General features: G+C 46.2%; 1 protein-coding gene across 1 annotated transcript in view; it reads left to right on the plus strand.

The window, feature by feature from the left end:
- Positions 1 to 26,437, plus strand: part of Ube4b (ubiquitination factor E4B) — a 102,386-nt gene that overhangs the window by 20,614 nt on the left and 55,335 nt on the right. Inside the window, exons 2-6 of the mRNA XM_055615109.1 lie at positions 12,655 to 12,841; positions 20,254 to 20,389; positions 22,241 to 22,328; positions 23,525 to 23,669; positions 25,619 to 25,847. Coding sequence (XP_055471084.1) covers positions 12,655 to 12,841; positions 20,254 to 20,389; positions 22,241 to 22,328; positions 23,525 to 23,669; positions 25,619 to 25,847 — 785 coding nt within the window. The remainder of the gene's footprint in view (positions 1 to 12,654; positions 12,842 to 20,253; positions 20,390 to 22,240; positions 22,329 to 23,524; positions 23,670 to 25,618; positions 25,848 to 26,437) is intronic.

Below are 26,437 nucleotides of genomic sequence, written 5' to 3' on the forward strand. Positions count from 1 at the left end.
AAAAATGAGAGAGATTGATTTATTTTTACTTTATGTATATGAGTGTTATGCCAGAATGCATGTATGCCACCGTGTGCGTGCCTGCAGAATCAGGAGGGCGTCAGGTGCCCTGGAGCTGGAGATGGTTGTAAGGTACCATATGCGTGCTGGAAGACAGGCTCCTCTGCAAGAGCAGTAAGTTCTCTAACCACTGGGCCATCTCTCCAGCCCCATCAGCTCTCATCTTCATAATCTGAAAATGTTCACGTCTGCAGAAAGGCTGAATGAATTGCTTGGAATCATCAGTTGTTAATTTTTTGCACATTTTCTCAGTGTATAAATTTGTGTACACAGATACACACAAACACACTTGGCTTGTGCTGACCAGTTCGCAGGTTTGGTGAGCCATAGAGACATGGGAAATGGGCAGAGGTGCTTGAAGGCCTCATTGAGAAGGTAATAAGGGAGACACAACCAGGAGTACAGCAGGGTGCAGAGCAGGAAGTGGCCCTGGCAGCAAGCCTGTTAAAAGACCTGGACTAGTTTTCTCTACTGTGCCCACTGCCTTCCTGGGGGAAGCTGTATTTCCCTCATGCCCTGCTGGCAGTTTTCGGCACTTGGAGGAGTCAGTTCTGGGCTGGGTAGAGTTCTCCATGACGTGTTTCCTTGGCCTGAATAGTTATAGTGTTTCTAGTGGGGGCTGCCTTGTCACCTGGTCTTGGAGGGATGGATGGAAGAATGATGTCAGAGTGTTTGCAGGTTTTAGAGATCAGTAGGAAATAATAGTGGTTTTGTTCCTGTCACTGGAAACTGTGAAAGAAGAAATGAAAAACCTGAAAACTTGTCCTTGCCGCTTGCATTATGTGAGCTTTGCACTAACCATAGTGTAAATTTAGAGGAAATCAAAGCATGTCTGTGGCAACCTGCTTTTCAGTTCCGCTTCTACCAATCTCTTCTAAACCCTGAAAAGAAGAAAAGTGCACCCCATTTTAAAAGCAGTGGGTGTCAGGGTGGAGAGATGGTTCAGTCTTTAAGAGCTCTTCCAGAGGATCTGGTCCCCATATCAGGTAGCACAACTGTCCGTAACCCCTGCTCCAGGGCTCTGCTTCTTGGGCACCGTATGTGCACGGTCATGCGAGAGTTTGAATAGACACAAAAAATAAAAATAAATCTTAGAGAAAGAAAAGAAGACCTCAGAGTGAATGCTGCAGTTTGCTTTTGTGTTATTTTTGGTAAAGACACAGGATCCTCAGTGCTCTGTGGACAAGTCTCGCTGTGAGGCCGTGACGATCATGGATGGCTCGTATCCCCCTGCCTGTGCCACCTCTACTCTCATCCTGTGCCCTCCTGACACTGTGTCATAATTGTCACCCTGCTTCTTTTCCCAAGTCTCTCTGAAGGGTGGGCCTTAGGACTGGTGGTCATCTTTTGGAGCTGTGCAGTGCACAGTAGGCATTTAGTGAAAGTGCCCACAAAGGACTTGTGTTCTTGATGGAGAATGTGTTTACTCCTGCCCTGCTGTAGGCAGCACACGGGCGACGCTCCATTCCACTGTGCACAGCTCACCAGAGTTCGGTATGGTCTGTGCCGCTGATCAGAACGGGCAGGCAGCGCCTGACACTAACATCCATGGGAGCTACCTAGTGAGCTACTCAGCAGCAGGGCCACCTTGTCGCCCCGGAGCGCCCTGCTGTGGGGACAGGTGGTGTGTGGGAAGTCACAGTCTAGCTTCAGATCCATTTCAGACCTCGAGCTGCTGAGCAGGTCGCTTAGTGAGGGTGGCTTCCTCACCTGCAAAACAGTGGAATGTGCTGGTCTCAGGATCGTTAACTGACCTTAAACAGGGGCTTTAGAGTGACTCTGGCCCCAGGAAGTAGAGGCTCGGTTTAGTTAATTATTCTGTTACTCCAATGTGTGAGGATCTCCTGTAGCCGCCAGTGACATTGTAGCTAGAAAGGTTACTAGCCTTCCTTTGTTGCTGTCCGCCCCTCTTCTCTTTGCCAGGGCAGGCTTAGGTCTGCACTGAGACCTCAGAGGTCTTGTGTGTGATGGAAAAATGGGAGGATGTTTTTAGGGGACCACCCCAAAGAGTAAGAATTAGAAGTGGTGTCTCTCTGTGTGTTGGAATTTCTTTACTTTTTGAAGTTTTAGTTGAAAATCAAGGCATTTTTATAGGCTATGTATTTTGTTAAAATTAAAGCAGTATTTTGTGGACCCTCCCATACTCCACGAACTGCTAAAAATATAGGATAGTTTGATCTATCCTGTCTGACCTGCCACAGCGGCCTTCGCTGCTTGAGTCTAGTGTTGGTAAATCTGGAGGAGGGGCCTGGGAAATACAGCACCAGGAGGAGCCTTTAGGGGAAAGCCCTGTTGTCTTCTCACTTAGAAATTTGAAGTGAAGCAGAGCAGATTGACAAAGCTCTAGGAATGCAGCTTCTGCTCCGTGTAGGGCTCAGCCATGACTGTAGAACTGCTACAGCTGCTGCTTTTGCATGCTTTGGGACTTTCTCTCTGTGACATGCAGAAAAAGACATGTTTTAAAAGGACTTTAGTTTAACTTAAAGAAGAGAACCAGCCCTTTGTGCTTAGGTAAAATGGTAGGTTGAGTAAAGAAAAGGAATTTAGTAATTCTTTAAAATGCTGCGGTTATTTTGGTATCTCAGGCTGTTTGTGTGTTAGAGGGACAGAGAGACAGAGAGACAGACGTGGAGAGAGGGAGGAGGAGGGAGGCAGGAGGGGGAGGGAGGGACAGAAGGGGGAAGGAGGGGGGGAGGAAGGGGCAGAGGGGACAGGAGGGAGAGGACAGCATCCAGATGCCGAGATGTGATTGGACCCTGAAGCTGGAGTTATAAATGGCTGTGACCTACCATATATGGGTGCTGTGGACTGAACTCAAGTGCCCTAGCAGCAGCAAGGACTCTTTGGTTTTTGTTTTGTTTTTCGAGACAGGGTTTCTCTGGGTAGGTAGCCTTGGTTGTCTTAGAACTCACTCTGTAGATGAGGCTGGCCTCAGGCTCACAGACAGCCACCTGCCTCTGCTTCCCACGTGTGCCAGCATTGTCTGGCTGCAGCAAGAGCCAATAACTGCTGAGCCATCTGCAGACTGTGATAAAGGTGAGGTAGCATTGCCCCTCCCCCTCGTGGTTCAGGGAATCAAGCCCAGGGCCACCCAGGCAGGTGCTCATGCTTACTGGTCAGATAAGCCCTCTGCCTTCCATGTACAAAGCCATTGTCTTGAGACTCTTATCCAGAGAGAGATCTTGTTTTCAAGGTTTCAGGCTGTGAGCCTTTCCCAAACTACCAGCATTGAAGCAATCTGTGGATGGTTGACTTGAGCGCTGTTCGGGGAGTTCTAAGCCGTGCCCACCCCGCCCCTGTGCTTCTTCCTGTTATAGGTCTTTTAAGAGTGGGTGTGGGTGTGGCATCTTTGTTCTTTTGCAGTCTAGATTTAATCCCTGCCTTTCTCTTTGTCTCTCCCCGTGTGTGTGTCTTGTAGTTTTTGTGCACACTCTGACACCACTCTGTATGGTTCACAACTGACCTAACTCTAGCTCCAGGGGCCTCACACCTTCTTTGGCCTCCATAGGTATCTGTAGTCAGATGTACACCTGAAAGCACACGCGTGCACGTACACCCACATGAACACCCAAGCCCACACACACATTCATACACTCAGAAAAAAATTAAGGGGCCCCTGGAGAGATGCCTTTGCAGTTAAGAAAATTGGCTGTTTTTCCAGAGGACCAGAGTTCAAATACCAGCACCATGATGGCTCACAGCCACCTATGCCTTCAGTTCCAAAGGATACAATTCCCTCTTCTGACCTCCTTGGGGACCTGTCACACACAGGATACATGCAGGCAAAATTCTCAAACAAACCTAAAAATAACTTTTTAAAAAAAGGGAGAGGGAGGATTATAGGGAGGGTTATGGGCAAAATGCAGTGATATGTGTAAAAGTGTCACTGTTTATACAAAAGCTGTTATTTTGTATAAATAATAATTTACAAAGATGGAGCGTGGCCAGAGCAGTCATCACAGAGCCTGTTCACTACACCCTGTGTGGACTGGCTTCTGTTTGTGAACTAGTCAGGGCTTAGTGGAGGGGCCCAGCCAATTGGATTGCCCAGTGGAAATCTGCCAGCCAGGTAGGCATTCATTCTCTTTACAGCTGCTGAGTGAGCAGAGGGGCTTTTTTTTTTTTTTTTTTTTTTTTTTTTTTTTTTTAACACCTTGGCATCCAACTTGAAATTTGAAGGTTAATTTTTTTTTTGGTAAAGAATAATATGCTCTTTAAAAAAATAATGTTAGGGGCTGGAGAGATGGCTCAGAGGTTAAGAGCATTGGTTGCTCTTTCAGAGGTCTTTAGTTCAATTCCCAGCAACTACATGGTGGCTTACAACCATCTATAATGAGATCTGGTGCCCTCTTCAGGCAGGTAGACAGAACACTGCATACGTAATAAACAAACAAATAAATCTCTAAAAAATAATGTTAGGAAGGTGCAGTATGGCTTGCCTCTTGCCTCGACCTAAGGAGGCTGAGACAGGAAGATTGCTTGATTCCACAAGTTCAAGACTAGCCTGGCCAACAAAGACTTTCCTCACTCAAAATGTAATACTAATATTAACTATTATTATTAATTATAATTAACAATTTTTTAAAGATTTATTTATTATTTATGTGTTCTGCCTGCATGTATGATGTATGCCTGAAGGCCAGAAGAGGGCACTAGATCTCATTATAGATGGCTATGAGCCACCATTTGGTTGCTGGGAATCGAACTCAGGACCTCTGGAAGAGTAGCCAGTGCTCTTAACCTCTGAGCCATCTCTCCAGCCCAACAATTTTTATTATTAATAAAAAACAACTAGTGTATTTTCTAATATTTTTGTTTATTTTCATGCATTTAGCAAATATTTAGCGTATACCCACTATGGATTAAGTATCAGGTGCTATGGAGACTCATCAAAAGAAAGAAAGGGAAGAAGCTGAGAAAAGTCCCTGCTCTTAAAATTTTAGGGGCTGAGGGAGTGGTCCGGGTGGAGCCTGTGCCGTGGCCCAGGGTCTGTCTCCAGTACCAGTGACTCTAGGGAAGCTTCGGGAGTGAAAGACTGGACCTAGAGCCAGGGAGACAAAGTTGTGAGGGGGTCAGAGAGTGGTGGTTTTCTTAACTCTGTACTGCTGTCACACATCATGCAGGTGCCACATGGGGACACAGAGGGGCGGAGCCTACCTCGCACAGTCTGAATTTGAATTAAGCATCCTTTAGCCAGAGGGCGGAGGGTCAGTACAGGGTCAGCACACCACGCTGGATCCCTGGCGCTCTTACACTTTATTTTGAGATGGGCCTAAGTCACTCATGTTTGTCTTGGTCTTGCTCTGTAGCCTTGGCTGGCCTTGAACTAGCGATCCTTCCATTTTAGCCTCCCTAGAAGCTCAGATTACATAAACTGGGTATCACCATGCCCAGTTTATGAACACACTTTAAAAAGTGCTGCAAATTTAATATCAGGCAGGAAGTGCAGTGTTTATAGAACATATTTTAGATTATGTTCAATCGAAAACCATAGACTCTTAACTAGTTGCCTTTCTAGTGGGCCTTGAAAGTTGTTTTTAATTTTATTATGTATGTTTTGTGTGTGTTTATCTTATGTATAAGAGCGCATGTGTGTCTGTACACCGTGTGTACACCCTCAGAGGCAGAGAGGGTGTTAGGTCTCCTGGAACTGGAGTTACAGGTGGTTGCTAGCTGCTGTGTGGGCACGGGGAATCAAACCTGGGTCCTCTGGAAGAGCAGCTGGTGTTCTAAACTGCTGGGCCATTTCTCCAGCCCCACCTTGAAATATTTTTAAAAACTTATATCCTGTTTGAAACATACAAAAGACAGTTATGAAGAATAATATAATAATTAGGAGTAATAAGCTCATCACTCCTAACTGTAAGTGTGCCCACAGGACATCTTCACGAAATGGACGTACCTCTTAGATTAGTTAGCAGTCCGCTTATGTTGTCTGTCTGTGCTCACTATACAGCCCAGGCTAGCCTTGAACTCTCAGTCTTTTTGCCTCAGCTTCTTCTTTTTTTGTGGTTGAATATTTACACATCTGTCTAGGGGGAGGTGGTGTACATGCCACAGTGTCCACATGGAGGTCAGAGGACAACTTACCAGTGTTGGATTCTTTTCCTCTGCTCAGTACATTCCAGGGTTGAGCTTGAGTCGTCAGGCTTGGTGGCAAGTGCCCTGTCTGGGCCAGCTTCCCGGCCTCTGCCTCCCTGAGTGCTGGGATTAGAGGTGTGGGCCCAGTCAGCCAGGTGTTTTGTTTTGTGTTTTTACCGCCTTCCCCCCCTTCTATCTTGAAGCTTATTTATACCTCTCCCAGTCCTCAGCCCATCTTACTAGGAATAATCATTACCTTAACAAATATTATAACTTAGTTTTTCTAGTCTTTAGACTTTATATATCTAGACTATACAGTCTTTTTGTTTTTAACAAATTCTCAAGCGTTTGATTTTACCAACAAAGACTCAGGTGCCAGAATGGGTTGAAAGCCTGCTTGCTCAGAGGCAGAGAAGATAACCCTGCTGGCCTTCCTTTTCAGCAGATGTCTTAAAGGTAGGAAGCCTCCTTTTCCATGCTGTCTCAAAAACCTCAAAATGAATATCATCTTTCTATCCATTGTCCTGACTTTTTCCTCTGTTCACTTTCTGTCGATTGTTGCTTGTTCCACCTCTTGACCAATGGTTGATTTTATTTAATACTGTTTATAATATTCAAGCGGAAAGCTCCTGCATTAAAGGTGTGTGCTAGGGCAGAGCCACACAACTAGGAACATTTTTTTCCAGTAAACAACACAATTTTGGGGTTCACAGTATGAGCAAATATACTGCAGCAATCTGTTTTTTTGTTTTGCTTTGTTTTTATGCCTGGCTTCTTTAGTTTGGTATTGGGTGTAACCATTACCTATGCTAATACTTAAGAGTACTGGCCCATTCAATTACTGTATAGATTTGAGTGCAGGAATTAACTATGGTTAGTTTCTCTTCTCCTGAATTTCTTTTTGTTATTTGTTGGCTTTATTTATATCCTGTCTTATTTATTTATTTCTTTGTTTCTTTATAAGATTTTTTTATTTATCATGTATACAATGTTCAACATGTGTGCCAGAAGAGGACATCAGATCTCATTATAGATGGTTGTGAGCCACCATGTGGTTGCTGAAGTTGAACTCAGGACCTCTGGAAGAGCAAGCAGTGCTCTTAACCTCTGAGCCATCTTTCCAGCTCTATATATTTATATTTGTCTTTTTTTTTTTTTTGAGACAAGGTTTCACTGTGCATTGGCTGGCCTGCAACTTACTTTGTAGATAAGAATGGCCTTGAACTCACAGAGATCTGCTTTCCTCTGCCTCCTAAATGCCATTTGAGATAGATTCTCACTATGAAATAAAATAAAAGCTTTGAGTTTGAAGCTCGCTCTCTCTTTTGGATTTTCAAGGCAGGGTTTCTCTGTGTATCCTGGCTATCCTGGAACTGTAGACCAGGCTGGCCTTGAACTCACAGAGATCCGCCTGCCTCTGCCTCCTGAGTGCTGGGACTAAAGTGTGCTTCCACCCATCCCTTTATTTTCTTCTTAAACCCACTCTTAAGAATCTACCTTTCATCAGAATAGTTCTTGCTGAGACTGGGGATTAGCTTGGTTGGTAGAATGCTTGCCACAAACACAAAGCATTGGGCTCAGTCCTTTACATGGCATAAAGCAGGTGTGTTGTTATGTGCCTGTAATCCCAGCACTCTGGAGATAGAGGCAGAAAGATCACAAATGCATAGCCATACTGTTAGGGCCAGCCTGGACCAAAATAAACAAAGGATATCCATATGGAATTAAATTGTGATGGTTGCTTCCATTAGCTACTTTTGATTTGGAAGTGCTGCTGATCACATCTGATTGACCACCCCTCCCTCAGTTTGTAAGGTAATAGTTTGTCCTCCACTGGTCTCCAGTGCTTTCACGCAGGGCGCTGACTCCCATTATGATGGCACTGACAGCAAGGCTTTTGTGTGTTCACCCCACAGAGAATGATCATAGGAGAACATCAGCCCTGAGTCTATCAGGCATGTGCTTGGGGGTTCAAACACTGAATGTTTTCGCTGTGGTTTGGGCAGAGCCTTTCTCACTCATCCTGCCTGGTCCTAAACTCACTACATGTACCAGGCTAACTTCAGTTCTGAGGCAATCCTCCTGCTTCAGTCATCTGAGCCCTGGCCCCAGGAATGGGCTGTCAGGTCAGGCTTGAGATAGGAGCTGCACCTTCTACTGGAGAAGTTCAGCCAGGTCTAAGATGGCCTCAGGAGAAGAGGATGCCTTTGTGTACAGTGTTTCCAAAGGACTGGCTGACAACTTTGTACCTTCTTGACATTCTTGGTTACTAAGTCCAAAATGAAAGTTGCAAGTTTCTGATTTCCCAGAAGCACATACTTGCTTAACAGGTTTTAGATGGTAAGACTTTACTCATTGGCTTTAGTTCACTTTATTCTGTTAGGTTTCTTCTAAGGGGCTTTAGTTACTGTTTGCTTGCCATTTTCTGGATCCTATTCCCCACTGACCTCTCAAGTTTGATTAGAATCTGCTAAAGAGGGTGCCTTTGACAATGGATACTGTTGTAAAACTTTTATTTTTTTAAACAGATTTATTCTTATGTGTATATTTGTGTATGTGCACTTAAACACAGGTACCTTTGGAGGCCAAAAGAGGGCAGCAGATCTACTGGAGCTGGAGTTACAGGCGGTTCTGAATTGTCCAGTGTTGGTGTTGGGAAGAACAGAAAGTCCTCTCAACCTCTGAGACATATCATAGCCTTAAAACTTTTAATTTTTGAGCTGAGTGTGGACATGTGGTCACACATGCCTATAATCTCTGAATTTGGGAGACAGAGAGAGTAGGATCAGGAGTTCAAGGCTGGCCTTAGTTAAATGAGATTGTGGTCAGTCTTGACTACATGAGATCCTGTCTGCAGACACCAAAGCCAAACCAAAGCAAATGCTGTTTTTGAGAATCTCAGCCTTTTGGTGGGGTCATAACAATCACAGGGCAGTGCCAGCACCTGCGCTATAAAGCAAAGGCCAGACCTAGTGAGCAGCTGCAGTTTTAATGTGTACTAATGAAACCGTGCTTAGCACTGGAAATGCTGGCAAGCTAAATGCAGAAGTCACAAAGACACAGAAAGATAACCATTGAAAGTTAGAGCATGCAGGAGTCACTAAGAGATGAACCAAATATATAACTAAAGACAGACAATAGGGACTATTAGAGTGGGGACTGTTCATACAGTTTATGTAAGTGTTTTAATAATGTCCTTAATTTTTGTTTGTTTATTTTTCGAGACAGGGTTCCTCTGTGTAGTCCTGACTGTCCTGGAACTTACTTTGGAGACCAGGCTAGCATCAAACTCACAGAGATCTCCTGCCTGCCTCTGCCTCATGAGTGCTGAGGTTAAAGGCACATGCAACCATGCCCAGCTGTATGTCTTTAAATTAAAAAAGAAACAAAACACAGTTACTTTTATTTTGAGCTGGACTGATAGGTCAGTGGTTAAGATTACTAGTTCTCTTCCAGAGGACCTGGGTTCAGTCCCAGTCTCCACATGGTGGCTTAAAATGATCTGTCAGGCCAGTCTCAGCAGACCCCCTTCTGGCCTCCAAGGGCTCTCACTGGGTTACATGGTATGTGGACATAATGTGGGCACAACACCCATACATACACATGGCAAAGATTTATTTTTATTTTTAATTCTCTGTGTTTTGAGCATATGTGCAGTGGAGGAAGCTAGATAAGGGAGGATGAGGGGGGCTGAGGGAGGATGAGGGAGGCCCCTTGGGCCTGGAGTCGCAGACAGTAGGGAGTCATTGTGGGCGCAGGGGTCCAAACTCAAGTCCTTCCTAAGGGCAGTGTGCGTTCCTGACCACTGAGCCCTCTCGCCAGCCCCTTGATTAATATCTAAGACAAGTACATCAACACTTGGCATCTTATATTTCAAGATGTCGAGTTCATCTCTTAATCTTTATCTCAAAGAAACGCACACCTTGAGCTGGGGCTGTTGGCTGGGAGCAGAGTGCAAGGCCTGGGCTTACGCCCTATCACTGCAGTCAAAACAAAACAAAGCAAAGAGAAAATTGGGATTGGGGCGGTCGCTCTGTGGGTACAGAAAGCACTGGCTGTGTGAGCTGGAGGACCTGATGTCCAGCGCCCAGATGAAGCCTGGGTGGCTGTACCTCTCCTGCAGCTGGGGAGGGGGAGACAGAGGGCGGAGATCTCAATTTAGGGCCTCAGATTTGGTCAAGCAAGAACTTTTATCAACTGAGCCATCTCCCTAGCCTCTCCTAATCTTTTCTTCAAAAGATTTACTGTGGTTAAGTGAATGTAAGATAGTTCCGGGCATCCAGCGAGGTGACTGGCTGGCATGTCTGTGGGGGAGCACAGCCGTGGGGGAGGAGCTTCTCCACTCTGGGGCAAGGGGTCATTCCTCACTCTAAGAATGATAAAGGGAGAGGTGACCTGCAGTGTGACGGTGACACGCAGGTTCTTGGTTCAGCTGAGTCGGTACTTGTTAGCATTTGCTGTGGTTGAAGCTTTTGTCCTCCGCGTTCCGGTCTGTGTCCAGCGGCTGGTTTGTTTCTGTGATACCTGCTTGCATCTCGCACTTGTCAGACCTGTCTGTAGCCTGAGGAGCTGAGCAGTAGGGGTGGGGGTGGGGGGGTGGCGGTGGTGGTGGCGGCGGCGGCGGCTGCGGCAGGGGTGGTGGTGGGGGTGGTGGTGGTGTGTTTATTGTGAGCTTATTGTCCCGTTGTGAGTCAATGACTGACAGGGAACGCTGTGACTCACTTCATGTGCATCGCAGTCACTTGGTAACGAGTATTCAGAGAAGAAGGCAAGGTTATATGTTCTTTTTTTTAAATTTAATTTAATTAATTTAATGTGCCATAGTGTGAAGGCGTCAGATCCCTTGGAATTGGCGTTACAGACAGTTGTGAGCTGCCATGTGGGTGCTGGAAATTGAACCCAGGTCCTTTGGAAGAGCAGACAGTGCTCTTAACCACTGAGCCATCTCCCCAGTCCCGGAAGATTATATTTACATTTTGAGCACATAAAAGCTAGAAAACCATCCTGGGCATTCTGCTCTTGAAGCTTGTGATAAATTGGTGTCTTGGTGTATGTACCTTTTGTCTCTTTCTCCTAGTGAATGAAATAGACTTTTATTTTAGTTTCTTTATTTTTATCATTTTATCATTATTCTTTATTTTATCATATGTGTTTGAGTGTCTTGCATTCATATGTCCATGTAAACCACAAGTGTGCTTGGCCCTGTCCCCACAGGATGTAAGACCCCCTTGAGCTTGAGTTACAACTGATTGCTGAGAATCAAACTTTGGTTAAGTTCTGAGATGTGTGTCTTTAGCCTCTATCTAAAGTGACTACACAATGCCAGTTAAAATGACTTGTTTTGATGGGTGGCAGTGGCACACATCTTTAATCTCGGTGCTCAGGAGGCAGAGGCAGTCAGATGTCTTGGAGTTTAAGGCCAGCCTGGTCTACAGAGTGAGTTCCAGGATAGCCAGGGCCACACAGAGAAACCCTGTCTGGAAAAAACAAACAAACAAGCAAACAAACAAAACACCAACCCCACCACCCCTAACGAACAGCACAGGTTTTAGTGTATTGGGCAGTGGGCTTCTTATTATTATTACTCTTGATAAGGCAATCAAAGTACAGTTTTTTAAATAAGGAATTGGCTTCTAAGAATATTAGTCTGGGCTGTGGACATGGCTCAGGGAGAAAAGCGTTTGCTGCCCAGGCTAGATGACCAGATTCAGCTCTTCAGAACCCATGTAAAGCCAGATGCATAGTGTGAGCTTTTATTCTCATGCTCCTATGGAAGGCAGAGAGAAGAAAGTGCTGTGGGGCCGAGCAGTGAAGAAACGGCTGGTATGACCTCTCTACTAGGGGAAAGGCTTTTACTGCGTGTAAGAGCGAGAAGATATCCAGGGGCATCTGGAGAGTCCAGAGCAGAGAGAAAAGAAAGCAGACTGGACAGGGCCAGGGCTAGGGAAGCAGGAGTGTGGGGAGGAGGGACAGGAGACACCAAGAGAGCGGAATCTAGTGCAAGGGTGGGGTGGATTATAAGTCACTGTGGGGAGGGACTCCTTTTAGGGACAAGCTCCTGAGGAATGCTAACTTTTATCTAACGTCCAGAAATCCTGGGCTCCAGCTTGAGCTCATTTCTAGACATAAGGGGAGGGAGGTGGGGCTTATCCTGGAGGGTGGAAGGTCAGCCAGTGTGTCCTGCGCAGTGGGGAGCAGCAGAGAAATGGCTCAAACCAGGTGGAAGGTGAGGACTAACCCTGAGATTGTCCTCCGAGTCCCTCAAGTGCCGGCTCACGGGCACATATGTGTGTGCTCTCATACGCATGGACACATGCGCGTGCACCCCTTTCCCCCTTAGAATTCTAGCTTTGCCTTGTTACTTTTCTGAACACGGTGTATCTTCGTAGGTGTATCTGGCTCCTGAGCTTCAGAATGGTTATTGATGGGGCGTGGTACATGAATATCATCGTTCTTCCAGGCAGATGTGTTTCTGCTTTCACTTACAGAGTCCTTTCTCTCCCCCTTCTGTAGATTCGACGGAGGCGCCTGGCACGACTTGCTGGTGGACAGACCTCCCAGCCGACCACCCCGCTTACGTCTCCCCAGAGGGAGAACCCTCCGGGACCTCCAATAGCTGCGTCAGCCCCAGGCCCCTCCCAGAGCCTCGGCCTCAATGTCCACAGCATGACCCCAGCTACCTCCCCCATAGGCGCAGCAGGTGAGCCCCGCCGTGAAGCCGCTGCGCTTCTGGTCTCATCGTCTGCATGTGGCCACAAGATTAAAGCAGTCGGGAGCCTAAAGGTCACTGTGGTGGTTCACTCTTGTCTGTTCACTTGATAGTGACTGGTGAAGATGGTCTGCAACCGTCTCCTTCCCCTTCTCCAGCTCTTTCCAGCCAGGCTCAGGTCTGGCCGTGGGAGGTGGCGAAGAGTGCCCCGAGTCTGCTGGTCTCATGAATTTGGTTGATGCTTCTCTCCCTTAGAGAGGGCCTGCTGGGTAAAGTGCCTCCTGCACGAGCGTGAGGGCCCAAATTCTGGTCCCCATGTAAGACCTGGGCTCTAGCCAATAGGTGTATGAGTTTAAGGTTCAGTGGAGGAAATGCAGTGTTTATGGAGGAACACACGAGGGTATGCACACACACACACACACACACACACACACACATCACACACACACACACAGGAAGATTAAAATCATGGTTACAGATTCCTTCCTTGTCTTTGGGCTACATTGGCACAGAATTTTTTTCTCTGAATTACGCTGGATACCAGGAATGCTCTGGATGGCAGAGCACTTGCCAGCATGTGTGAGGCTCTGGGTTCACTCTCCAGCACTGCCAGAATTCACCCTACCTCTATATTTGTAGCTGTCTGATCGGAAACTGCTTAACTCTGGTAGGAGTTCCTTTCTTTACAATAAACGAGCTTGATGATGATCAGGGTTGTCTTCCTTAAGAAATGGTGCTGTCTGCTCACGTGCACCTGAAAATACCTCTCCAAATGATTTTTCTATCAGACATGGTAATCCCATAATTGTTATTTATGGAAAGGTGCTGTGAGAGCCATGTGTGTCATATAGAGTAATTTGATGTATGACTGTTAACTCCAGTTCTGTGTACTCTGCTGTAGCCATCCAAACAGTCCTTCTTTCTCTTCTCAGCTAAAGGCGTTTGCAGTTTCTCTTGCCTTAGGTCATTAAACCTTGGTGTGGGCTGTGTGGAGGAGTGCCTGCCTATCACCCTTTAGTGACAACAGAAATTCAGACCAGCATCAGTTGTTGGGAAACAGCAGCCTTGTGAGGCATGGTGCGAGGGGCCGTGTCAGGTCTCTGTTAGAGTTCGTGTTCAGGGTTTGGGGGTGTTAGAGTTCCTGTTCAGGGTTTGGGGGTGTTAGTGTTCGTGTTCAGGGTTTGGGGGTGTTAGAGTTCATGTTCAGGGTTTTGGGGGGGTGGAGTTTGTCCTCTCCTTGGGAAGCATGCTCACAGCTGTGCTGTTTCCTTGCTGTGATAGGACCTTCCCTGCAGCTCTGGAATTTGCGCAGCGCAAAGCTCTCTCATTTTGTGTTTCTTACTTGGTTGCATCAGGGTTCTGCCTCTGTCCATTTCCCACCTGCTGTTTGTCTCCTGTGCTGGATCCAGACTGGAGAAGAGCTTACACGGCCATATCTGTCAGTCCCATTTCAAGTCCATGATCACAAATTCAAGTAGACCCCAGTCATCCAGGCCGCCATGCCATGTCTCCCCATCTGCTTTCCTACTCTGCTCCCAAGCGTGCAGCACCCCATTCTCCACGCACACTCTCCGTGCCTGCACTTCCGATGCCGTTTCCTCTCATGGTGGAAACTGTGCCTCACTCCCACAGCCCCCCTTTCCTCCTGCCTCGTGAGGTTCTCCACCCCGGGTGAACTGGTTAACCATGCTGCGAAGTTGCTTTCTACAGTGTGGCCCGGTGCTGCGCTTCTCCCTTGGTGACGCAGGGAAAAGAGCTCCCTTCATGCCATTTCCTCTGCAGTTCCCACCCTTCTCTCCCCAGCAAGACCCCCCCCTCCCCCGGGACAAGGCCTTCGCCCTGTCTTCTGCCCTTGCACCCTGTGCTGAGCTGAATGAGCTTGGGTGGGCGTGCTGCCCTGAGTTTGTTTCTCTCTGGTGGCTTCCACCCTCTCCTGATGAAACCCTTTTAGCCTCCAGAACACAGTCTTGTCCTGGCTCCCATCCTCTCTGATCCTCCCTAATGTCTGCACGGCAGCACGCCAGGGTTCAATGTTTAAACTCTTGCTCTCTTTATCTGTGTTTATTCTCTTATTGATTTCATCTAATTTCCTGGCTTTAATTATTCCTTCCAATTTGATAACTCCTTAGTTGACATTTCCATCCAGACCTGTACCTTGGACTTTAGACTCACAGTCTCATGACCCATTTGACTTTAGTTGCACGTCCAGTCGGCACCTCACAGTTAAGGTCTTAAAAATAAAGTGTGCTCGTGTGCGCGCATGCTGCGAGCAGGTGTACGTGCACAAGCCTGTTCTGGGGTCCCAGAGGTGGATGTCGGTGTTTCATCTGCTCACGCGCCACCTTGTTTCTATTTTCTGAGACAATCTCTTAGTGACCCCAGAGCTTGCTGATTTGGCCAGACTGCCTCCAGCCAGAGCCTGAGCTGGCTCTGTCTCCGCAGCAGTGGGATTACAGTTGTGCTCGGCTACATGTAGCTTTTATGTCGGTGCTGGAGATCTGAACTCAGGTTCTAGGGCATGCACGGCAAGCACTTTCCTTACTGAGCCGTTTTCCCGGCCCCAAGCTTCTGGGGGCTGCTGAGAAGACTTACAAGTAAATGTGCTTGCTGAGCAAACTTGGTGATGTGAGGTCAAACTCGAGAACCCGAGTAAAATTGAAAGGCAAGAACTGTCTCCACGGCCTCCACACACATGTATGCTGTGTGGGTGTATGAGGCCCTCCTCCCAATAATAATGAATTAAAATTAAAATAAGTTTTGCTATTTCCTCATGTCTGTCCCAGGCCTACACTCGCTGCACATGACTCCCAAACCCTGTCTTAGAAAACCAAGATCAGGGCTGGCCAGATGGGTCAGCAATTAAAGGGGCTCGCTGCCAAGCCTGGTGACCTGAACTTAGTGCCCTGCACCTACAGGGTGGCAGGAAAGCACCAAGGTGTCCTTTGACCTGCTCTGGGGGGTCTCTCTCTCTCTCTCTCTCTCTCTCTGTAGCAGCCCCCCGAATAAATAAAGTGATTTTTTTAAAAAGAAGGAATGAAACCCAAACTAAGCAAACAGCATTTTTAGTGTCCCATTTTAGAAAAGTGGCCTTTGGCCAGTGTCTAAAATTGGTAGCATAGGCACCATTGGTCTGAGTTCTTGCCACCATTGTGCTGGCCTCAATTGGGGTCCACCTGCTTTTACCTCCTTACTACCCCTGACGGGACCATGCCTGGTGGTATGTCTCCCCTGGTGGGGTGGCAACCTCAGATCTGGGTCGGGAGTGTGTGCTGGTTTTGCTCCTTCCTGTGTTCCCGTTGCTATCTCCAGTACCCACACAGGCCTTAAGATAGGTGAATCATTGAATGAATCCCGAAGAGAAACTGATCAGAACAGCGTGTGACTATGTAGATGTTTCAGGAAATTATGACAGCTGCCATTTTAAAATGAAGAGTTTCCAGGTATGCTGGCACATGCCTTCAATCCCCACACTTGGAAGGCAGGAGCAGGTAGATCTCTATGAATTCAAGGCCAGCCTACCCTACGTAGTGAGTTCAAGGTCAACCTAGGCTACATAGTAAGACCCTGTCCCAAATAAATAAGTATAAAATAAAAAAGAAAAGCTATGGGCTGTCAAGATGGCTCGGTTGATAAAAGCACTTGTTGATAATCCTGACAACCTGAGTTCAGTCCTTGGAACTCACCATGGAAAGAGAAAACCACTTCCCTCTCATACACACACTCACCCTCACACACACACTCACCCTCACACACACACTCACCCTCACACCCACCCACGAACACCTACATACACCCCCCCCCATACTTACACATATACTCTGTCACACACACAGGTGAATAAATAGATAAATATTAAAGCTAAAAATGAGAAGTTAAAAGAGGCTGAGGCAGGAGGATCATGAGGTCAAAGCCAACCTGGACTGCGTTGTGAGACCATCTCAGAAAGAAAAAAGGAAGGAACGTTGCCGTATGGAAGGTTCATTTTCAGCCAACCTGAAAGTTGGTGTATCGCCAGAGGGTAGATGTACTTCGTACTGCCCATCGGCCGTGACGGAGATATTTGTGTTTCAGACTGGAGAAATGTGGCATTGAGCACAGGCCTGGCGTGCACTAGGCCCTCTGCATTTCAGACACCGCACGTGCAAACAGCAACCACAGAATGTTCCCTTTGCTTGCTGCAGCTGCAGACAAGAAGTGTGCACGCACTCTCTCTCTCCCGTCCCTCTCTAATGTTCATTTATGTAAGATTTTGTTGATTGAAACAGGGTTTTGCTAGATAGTCCTGGTTAGCCTAGAACTTACAGTGTAGATCAGGCTGGCCTTGAATGGACAGAGAGCCTTCTGCCTCCAGAGTGCTGGATTAAAGGTGTGGATATGTCACCACACCTGACTAGATTTATCTCATTTTAAATCATGTATGTATGTGTGCCTGTGTGTGAATATATACACATGTTGCAGATGCTCAGAGAGGTTGGAAGAGGGCATTGGGCCCCGGGGAGCTGGAGTTGGAGTTGGTTGGGCGCTGCCCCACATGGTGCTGGGAACTAGACCCTGGACCTCTGTAAGAGCAGCAGTGTTTTTAACACTGAGCCGTCTCTCCAGCTCCTTGTCATCTTTATCTCCTTGTTCCAAGACCCATTCTAGCGCAGTCCTAGTCCTCACTCAGGAAAAGCCCCCAGTTGTTTGCTGGACAGAAGGAGAGCAATGAATGTTTTTTGTCTCAAGTGTTAGAAGCAAAGGAATCAGTGAGTTTGATGAAGGTTCTGCTTTTCCTGAAACCATCAAGTCTCTAAAGAGAACTTTATAACCTCTGTGCTGTTCTGTTCCTTCTAAACTTAAAAAAAAAAAAAAAAAAAAAGTCAAAATACTTGTGATGGACATGGAACCGATACCCGTGGACCCCACTGGGGAGGACCTGGTGCTCCTTCCCCCTCCTCCGTGGGCCCCGAAGCCTGACTTGTGCTGAGCTGCTCTTTTGACCTTACAGTGCTTCCTCTCAGGGAGCAGTGCGTTCATTTGGAAACGAGCAGACGGTTGCATGGGGGCATGTGTGCTGTGGGGGATTGTGGTCTTGTCTGCGGAGGCAGAGGACCGGTCACAGGTAAAGTAAGAGAGTTGTGTAAGTTGTTTTGAATTACCATTGGCCGCAAGGAGCGATAACAAGGGAGGCCTTGGTGCAAGGTTGGTTGAGTGGTTGCTAGGCAGCTGTCCTCATGGAAAGGTTGTCGTGGCCTTTGAGCAAGGACATGGTGTTCGGTCTCTCACTGGGTTGTGCTAGGGCGTGAGTGTGTAGGAGTGCCTCCTCCATGACCTTCTGGCTTCATGTTGATTTGAGTTAGACCGGAAAGACTCACAGTTACATGATGCTGCTTTTAATTTTCTTTTAGACTTTTAAGGGTCTTTCTGTGTATAGGCTTTCTTAAACTCGAGACACTCTTGCCTCTGCCTCCTGAGGGCTGGGATCCTAGCAGACACCATCCTCTGTGGCCTCAGAGATCTCGATCTTTCCTATAAAAGAGGGTGAATGGATGATTGGATGATCTTTAAGGTTAGCCCACTGCCCCCATCTTCTTTCATAAAAATATTCTTTTATTTTATGTGTGGGGGTGTTTTATTTGCATGCATGTCTGTGTACCATGTGGATGCCTGGTACCTATGGAGGCCAGAAGAGAGCATCAAACCCCCTGGAACTGGAGTCGAAGATGGTTGTGAGCTGCCTTGGCTTGTAAGATCCTTTAACCTCTGGAACAGAGTTATTAACCACGGAGCCATCTCTCTAGTCCCTTCCCTATCTTCTAAATTACCTTTTTTAATTTTACTTTGATTTTCGTGTTATGGTTTCTCTGTATATCCCTGGCTGTCCTGGAACTCTGTAGACTAGGCTGTCCTTGAACTCAGGACTCCACCTGACTGCCTCCCTGGCATTAAAGGCGTGCGCCACCACGTCTGACAGCGGTGTAAGTTTTTAGTGCCTGGCCTTTGGAAGATGGGAATAAAATCTCAAGTTTTGGGTCTCACTTTCCTGACTGAGGTCTCCAGCAGGAGGCGGGAGAGGGCGACGGCAGCACTCTGGCGCTTTGGGCGGCTGCTTTCATGGGTTGTTCTAGGTGAAATGAAGGGCCCAGGCTTGGTAAACCTTCAGAACAAGTAGATGGCTGCCGTGTTTAAGGACGGGAAGCAATGGGCACGTGGCTGTGGGGAGACTGGGGTGTGAGGACATTCGGAGCACAGGACAGAGCGAATTCAGATGGCTCACAGTTTGCCCTGGTGCTCCACTCCTGTCCTGGAGTGTGTCACAGCACAGCACACTGCCCTAAGTAAAGGCAGTCGATGGGTGGGTAGCGTGCACCGAGTCTGGGCAGAGTGAACACCAGGTGTCTCCTAAGTCCGCCTCGTCTTTACCGTGTGTCTTGCCTAACTTAGAGCTGGCCATTTTGGGTAGATGGGCCTCAGGCATCTTCCCCTCATCCCCTTTCCAGGCTGCCTTGCGGGTGTCTTTCACGTGGGCTAATTGCTTGTGCAGCAAGCGTGCTCCCAGCACCGACAACGTCTCAACCCACAGAGTTCAAAAAACAGTATCATGTAAATTGTGTAGTTAACTTTTTATTAGTCAATTTTAATTTAAAATTTGCCTTTTTTGTGAACCATAAAACAATCTTGCATGTTCTACTACTTTTTTACCCTAATAAGTAATGTATTGAGAGCTTACTTTGCTCTATATTTTCTTAAAATTTGGTTCATACCTCTTATGAATGAATGAGGTTAAGTCTTATTTCAGAACTCTGGTGTTAAATGCCCTGTATATTTTATGAGTCTTGTTAAGAATAGTGAATCATTTCCCATTTCTTTTGTGAATCTTGCTCTAGCTTTAATACATTGGCATGACTTTAAAGATGTGTCAAGGAATAAGTATGGTTTAGTGATATTCTAGTGAGGAGTCAGGAGAGGAGAGACAGGCAGGTTTTGTTTTGTTTTGTTTGTTCCTTTGGATGCTAAGATGGTTACCCACTTGCTAACTATTTCAGTGGCCAATGGTAATTTGTTTTTTTTTTTAAACATTTTTGTTCACTTTCCTTTTATGCACCAATATATATAAATATTCTAAATGACTGGCTAGTGATCGTCTTGAGTCCTTTGCTTTTTTTGTTGTTTTGTTTTGAAACAGGGCCACAGTTGGAACTGTTGGAACGTGGTGCTGAGTTCCTCCAGGCATCACTGTGGCTTCATTACTGACCTTAAGCCATGCACCGTGATAAATCATGGTCTGTTTGTGATACTCCCAGCTTTGTATGACAGGAATGCCCACTGCCAGGCATTAGGAGGGCAAGTGTGTTGCTGTTGCCTCTACTCTTGGGCTGGCATCGAGTCATGTGGCCTTTCTCTCTCTTGCCTTCCCTGTGTAGGAGTTGCCCACCGGAGCCAGAGCAGTGAAGGAGTCAGTTCTCTTAGCAGTTCGCCGTCCAACAGCCTTGAGACGCAATCTCAGTCCCTCTCCCGTTCCCAGAGCATGGATATTGACGGTGTCTCTTGTGAGAAAAGGTAAGCTGTATTACTGTTGTTTATAGGAAGGGAAGTCTTCGCCCGTTAGTCTCTAGGTGAGTAGTCTGAATGAGAGTCAAGAGAGCCATGTCTTTATCAAACTGAATCCAAATTTCTTGTGTAAGTTGAAAAGTGTTTCTGTTGTGAATGAACTGTTGTTTATATATTTGTCAGTGCTGGGTGTCTTTTATGAGCTGGAGGAGAGGTACCTCAGTATTAAGCAGGTACCACCTTTCCACAGAACCTGAGTTCTGTTTCCAAATGTCTTTTATTAGATGTAAGGTTTGGGTGAATTAAAAAAGAAAGAAAAAGAAAGAAAGAAAGAAAGAAAGAGAGAAAGAAAGAAAGAAAGAAAGAAAGAAAGGAAAGAAAGAAAAGCCCTCATAATAGACACGTGGTACATATGAATAAATCTCAGTGTGTAAACCATGATCCCAGTGTGTGAAACAGTAGTGAGAGACAGAAGTCACAAAGATCAGATGGCTCTGAGATACTGACCAGCCGTAACAGGTAAGCCAGAGACGGTGCCATCTCAGCCATCTCAGCTAGCTCCCTCAGGCCCTTTGTTTTAAGGCAGTGACTTATTTTGTATTCCAAGAGTGTAGTACCAGAGTCCATCTTTCCTTCCATACCTTATGCCCTACTGCTTCCTTAGTGTCACTACCCCTGGGCTTTGGGGCCTGTGTTGAGTGTAATAAGAGTTAATTGAAGTATGGCAGCACCTTGACCATAAGTTTGGTAACCAGGCTACCAAATGACTGATGAGCAGGTAATGTATGCTGTGCAGATAAGCCAGAGAAAGCGAGGATTCCCAGCCTGCACAGAGTGGAGCAATGGATTTCACCAGGCTATTAAACAGCACGTGGTTTAAAACTTTGGAATTGACTATTTCTGAAACTTTTGGTTTCATAGTATTGACTGAAGCCAGGTAAAGGTTTCGACTACAGTGTATCTTGTAACCCAATTCCAGTCACTAGGAGGAAGCATTCCATGATGATGCTGAGTTTATCAGTAGCTACAACCGTTCCAAATATGTACACACTTAGTAATACAACATCAGCATGTCATAAAAGCAGATGCTGACAGCACCAGGAGGCTTTCAAACATGTCTCTTTTGGCCAGAAATAGATGGAGAAAATGAACATGAGTAAGCATGCAGATTAAGTACCGCAGCCAGCGAGCGTGATATGATGGGAAATATATAATTACATACTCAACAGGCAGAAAGTTACCAGAGTCAGACACATAAAGGCTGTGTGTTTTGACTTGTATGTTAAGCCAGAAAATTAGCATAGAAGTCAACAAAATACCCTCATACATTTGAAAAATCCAAATACCTGTCAAGGAGAAATCAAATGGAAATTTGTAGGGATGTAGAATTAGAGCATGGCATTATGGCGCCAGAGTAAGACCTGGTGTCTGTGGGACAGAAATGAGTACCCCAAATACCACACATTTGTGAAAATGAGACATAGGACCTGATAGGATTCTTGTCAGTGTCAGAGCGATGAGTGTTTTAATACAGGTGCTGGACAGTCAATGCCGTGAGCAAGCTCTGCTTGCGCTCTGCAGTGTGTAAAAATAGCATGTCCTGAAGATCTGTTCTGCTGATTGCTTAGTTTTTGAAAGGTGAGCCCAAGGAAATGATACCTTGGGAAAAATGACTCCAGCCCGTGGGGTGAGCAGGATGCTCACCTGCAGTGTGTGAGGGGCTCTTGGATTTATGGAGGACAAGGAAAACCAACGTTATTTTGCTTTCCTGACCAATGTTGATTGATTTAAAGTTCGGCGCAGCTTTGATGCTGGAGTTTTAGAAAAGATGAAGCATTTGTTTCTCTTTTGTGCTTAAAGCATGTCCCAGGTGGATGTGGATTCAGGAATCGAAAATATGGAAGTGGATGAGAATGACCGAAGAGAAAAACGGAGCCTGAGCGACAAGGTCAGTAAGGAGGATGTGGCGGCGCCTTGCTCCTCAGTGCTGGTGAGCTCACTGCCTTGCTGCTGCCTGCAGGCCTGTGTGTAGGGTGGGGTTTTCCTTGTGAAGAATGCTGAGCCTTATCCTCCCCCTCCCCCGGTTTCTCACTATGTAGTTCAAGCGGTCACGGAACTGGCAATCCACCTGTCTTAGCCTTCCAAGGGCTGGAATTAAAGGTGCACACCACCCATCCCAGCTTTAGGCTTTCTTCTTAGCAGCGGTGCAACTCAGCTCTTTCCTACAATAGAATCCCTCATTCTACTTCGCTTAGGTCCATGTTTTTTTGGTAGGTTGGTTGGTTTGGGGTTTTTTTTTTTTGGAGACAGACTCTTACTGTATGATGGTGACTGGCCTGGAACTCCCTATGTAGACCAGGCTGCTCACTGATCTGTCTGGCTGTTTGTTCAGTTTGATAATTAAAGATGTGTGCCACCATGACTGGCTAGGTCCCATCATATCACTGGCTTTATTCTGAAGTAACTAAAGCAAGGGCATGTAAAGTCACCAGCAAGTAAACACTTGGTAAGGCCTTTCTGTTTGTGTCCATACGAGCTTTTTTCCCTGTGCTTGAGTGGCTTGGGTTTGCATGTCATGAGTGACATAGGTTAGCATACCATGGTCCATATAGGAAGTTTACAAAAATCTTTGGTGACATGCTGGTGGTTGTTAGAAGTTGACTGTAGCCTCCTTGTGGTGCAGTCTTTATTCCTGTAGTTATTTATGTATGTACAGATAATGTATCTGTCATGAAATCTAGTGAGAAGTGTTACAGGTTGTAAAAATCCTAGAAGGGAAGTAGTTGTATACCAAGAACATAACCCTGGTTCTTTAGCATTCACAATAGTGAGTAGATAGCATCCTGGGCCTTTTTCTTGTGATTCTTGATCTTTTAGGCTCTCCCATGAATGATGACATCAGCTTAATGAGACATTGATTTTGTAACTTACTTTCCTGTCCACAGATGTAACTCACATGTAACTCTGGATGGCTTGAAACTTGCCTTGTGTAGACCAGGCTGGCCTTGTGTTCATAGTGCCACCTGCCCAGCTGAATGCTTTTATGCACTTAAAATATCCTGGTTAATAAATGAATTAAGTTGGAATAAAATGCCTTAACTCGTGTCTCCTACTGTAGGTTAACTCTCACGTCTTCCCCTCCAGGAGCCGCCTTCAGGTCCTGAAGTGTCTGAAGAGCAGGCCTTACAGCTGGTCTGTAAGATCTTCCGCGTCTCTTGGAAGGACCGGGACAGAGATGTCATCTTCCTTTCTTCTCTTTCTGCACAGTTTAAACAGAACCCAAAAGAAGGTGGGGCTCTGCCAGCACCTGCATGCAGGCTCTGAGCTTGGCCATCTCTGTCTTCTCACTAAGGGATTGCAGCTGTGTGCTCACTTTCTTCCCTTTCCACTGAGCTTATTGCTGAATGATTTTTTAGTGTGTTTTTGCTTATGTATAAGTTGAAGGGCATGTGTGTGTTGTGCACGTCTGTGTGCTCAGTACTTCTGGAGGCCAGAAGAGAGCATCGGATCCATCCCTGGAGTTGGAGTGTCAGATGGTTGTGAGACACCCAGAGTGAATACTGGGAACCAAGCATGGGCCGTGTAGACGAGCAGCAAGCTCTCTAACTGCTGAGCCATCTCTCTTTCACAGAAGGAAACTAAATACATGAATAGTTTTCACTGTGTGGGGCTGAAGCTTTTCCCTCATGGTGGAAGACTCTTTGAGAGGGCATCAGCTCCCATGGAGTAGAAGCGTGCTGGGTGGGCCCCTCAACTCAGACAGCCACCCGCTTTGTGTCTGTAGCGAGCTCACCTCAGCTGCAGTGGAGAGAGCTTCTTTTCACAGGTCATTTGTTGTTTAGGCTCTAAGTGCTTACTAAGCGATAGTAGACAGTCATGTGAAATCTTTTTATTAAATTACTTAACAGAATGGATTATAATTACATTTTGTTGTTTTCCTAGGATTACCTTTAAGAGATTAGCTATGCTGAACTAAACCTAAAATAGTAAAATGTTTTTCAAGACACAGTATCACTGAGCACGGTGGCTTTCTATTCACTTTTAATTACTTGCAGTAGAGCTGGACAGGGTGCTGCAGGGTTTTGCTTTGTTTCACATGTCACTGGAATATAACACACTGTTTTGACTATGGGATTTTTTTTTTCCTTTTAGTTCGTTGATGTATGTCACTGTTCTTTAGAAAGGCGTTTTGTGTAAGATGGGTTTTCAGTGAGGCAGTCAGTGTTCCTGTGGTTACTGTTCTGTTCATCCTGTCTTCTTAGGGTGTGGAAGTTCTGTGTTCCCGGGGTGGGCAGGTTTCTGATGTGATAGCCTCTTAGAACTTCTAGAGGTGCAGAGTTGAGCGGCCTTAGCTTTTAAAGACTTGCCATGACAGAGGTACTCATGCTCTCAGCTCTGAGGGTCTCATAACTCTCTTTACACATCGGTGCTAATCTTTAAAACTCTTAACTGGGGAAACTGACATGGATCAGGGCTTTGATTTAGTGATATCTAGAATGTATCAAAACAGCAACAGCAAATCAACTAGTAACTAATAAGAAGGAAACTAGACTATAGAATCTGCTTTAGAAACCAGATGGCGACTCCTACAGACCCTCTCATAGAACCTTGGAGCCTTGCCGCATTTGTTGTACTATAGTAAGGGCGACTCCCGCAGGGAGTGGCCCTTTTTACAGTTAGTGTTTATCAGTGAGAGCTCCCTGACTGCGCTCTAACGTGGTTTAAACAAAACTTAGTTTGGGCATAGACGCATATTTACAGAAAAAAGTAAGGAAAGTTCACAGAGCGTATGCCTAAGCTTCACTCAGTTTCCTCTGATGTAACTTCTTGTACAGTTGTGGTCTGTTTACCCAAACTCAGAAATTAGTGTGGGCTGAGCCAGGGAGATGGCCCAGTAGGCAGAGGCGCTTGCTCCTAGGCCTGGTAGCCCGAGTGCTATCCCCAGAACCCACATGGCAGGTCTAGGGTCTCCTGAAAGTTGTCCTCTGACCCCTACATGGGCACACATGTGCATATACACACACAGACACAAATAAATGTAAAATAATTTTTAAAAGAAAAAGAAGTTACTGGGGAAAACACCATAGATTTTTGGGGTTTTCCGTGAGTATGCTTTCACTGTTGAGAATCCAGTCCAGAGCACACCACACAGAATCACTCTGGCTCTTTTGGCTTATTAGAGGACCGTGGAAATGAAGACCCGTGAATAACCTGCTTTTTACTCTGCTTTCCCAACAGTGTTCTCTGATTTTAAGGATCTGATTGGCCAGATTTTAATGGAAGTGCTGATGATGTCCACCCAGACCCGAGATGAAAACCCATTTGCCAGTCTGACAGCCACGTCCCAGCCTATTGCCACAGCAGCTCGGTCGCCAGACAGGAGTCTCGTGCTGAACACTGGCACCGGTTCGGGAACAAGCCCCATGTTCTGCAGCTTGGGCTCCTTTGGCACCGGCTCCTTGTCTAGGTCAGCGTGCTTCCCTTTGCTCACCTCACTGGTAGTAAACCTCTGTGAAGGATGTTGAGGAGGGCCAATTCACAGTGTTGATCTGTAGCATGGACACATTTAGGTGGGGAGAGGGTGGATGTGGCCATTGGAGGTGGTGTTACCCTTTCTTGGTTGTATTTCTTAGTTTTCTGTGGTTACGTTGTCAGTAGGTTAAATTTTAGGCACTCATGACTGCCTGTGCTGCATTATTCTTTGAAAGGGGTCATCTCCATGAATGTGGTTAGATTCTGGTCATTTTAAAAATGCTTATCTATTTCAATTCCTAGTGTTTGTAATATAATTTTGCTATCCTTTAAAAGCTGACTTTTATCTATTTTTAGTTATCTTAAGCTTTTCTTTGATTTTTTTTTTTCTTCTTTCTTCCCTCTCTCAACTAATTCAGCCTCTATGAAACTAGCCCTGCCCCCTCTGCCAGTTCGTGGAGTTTTGTGCCAGTGCTGAGTCCATCCTTTGCCTCAGCATCCCACGCAGCCCCTCAGGCCCCTGCACCTTCCCCATCCTTCAGCCCTCACATCACAACCCCCCAGGCTCCTGTACCTTCCCCATCC

This window comes from Psammomys obesus, unplaced genomic scaffold (genome assembly GCF_907164565.1).
Source record: "Psammomys obesus unplaced genomic scaffold, mPsaObe1.curated_primary_1811, whole genome shotgun sequence".
Classification (NCBI taxonomy): Eukaryota; Metazoa; Chordata; class Mammalia; order Rodentia; family Muridae; genus Psammomys; species Psammomys obesus.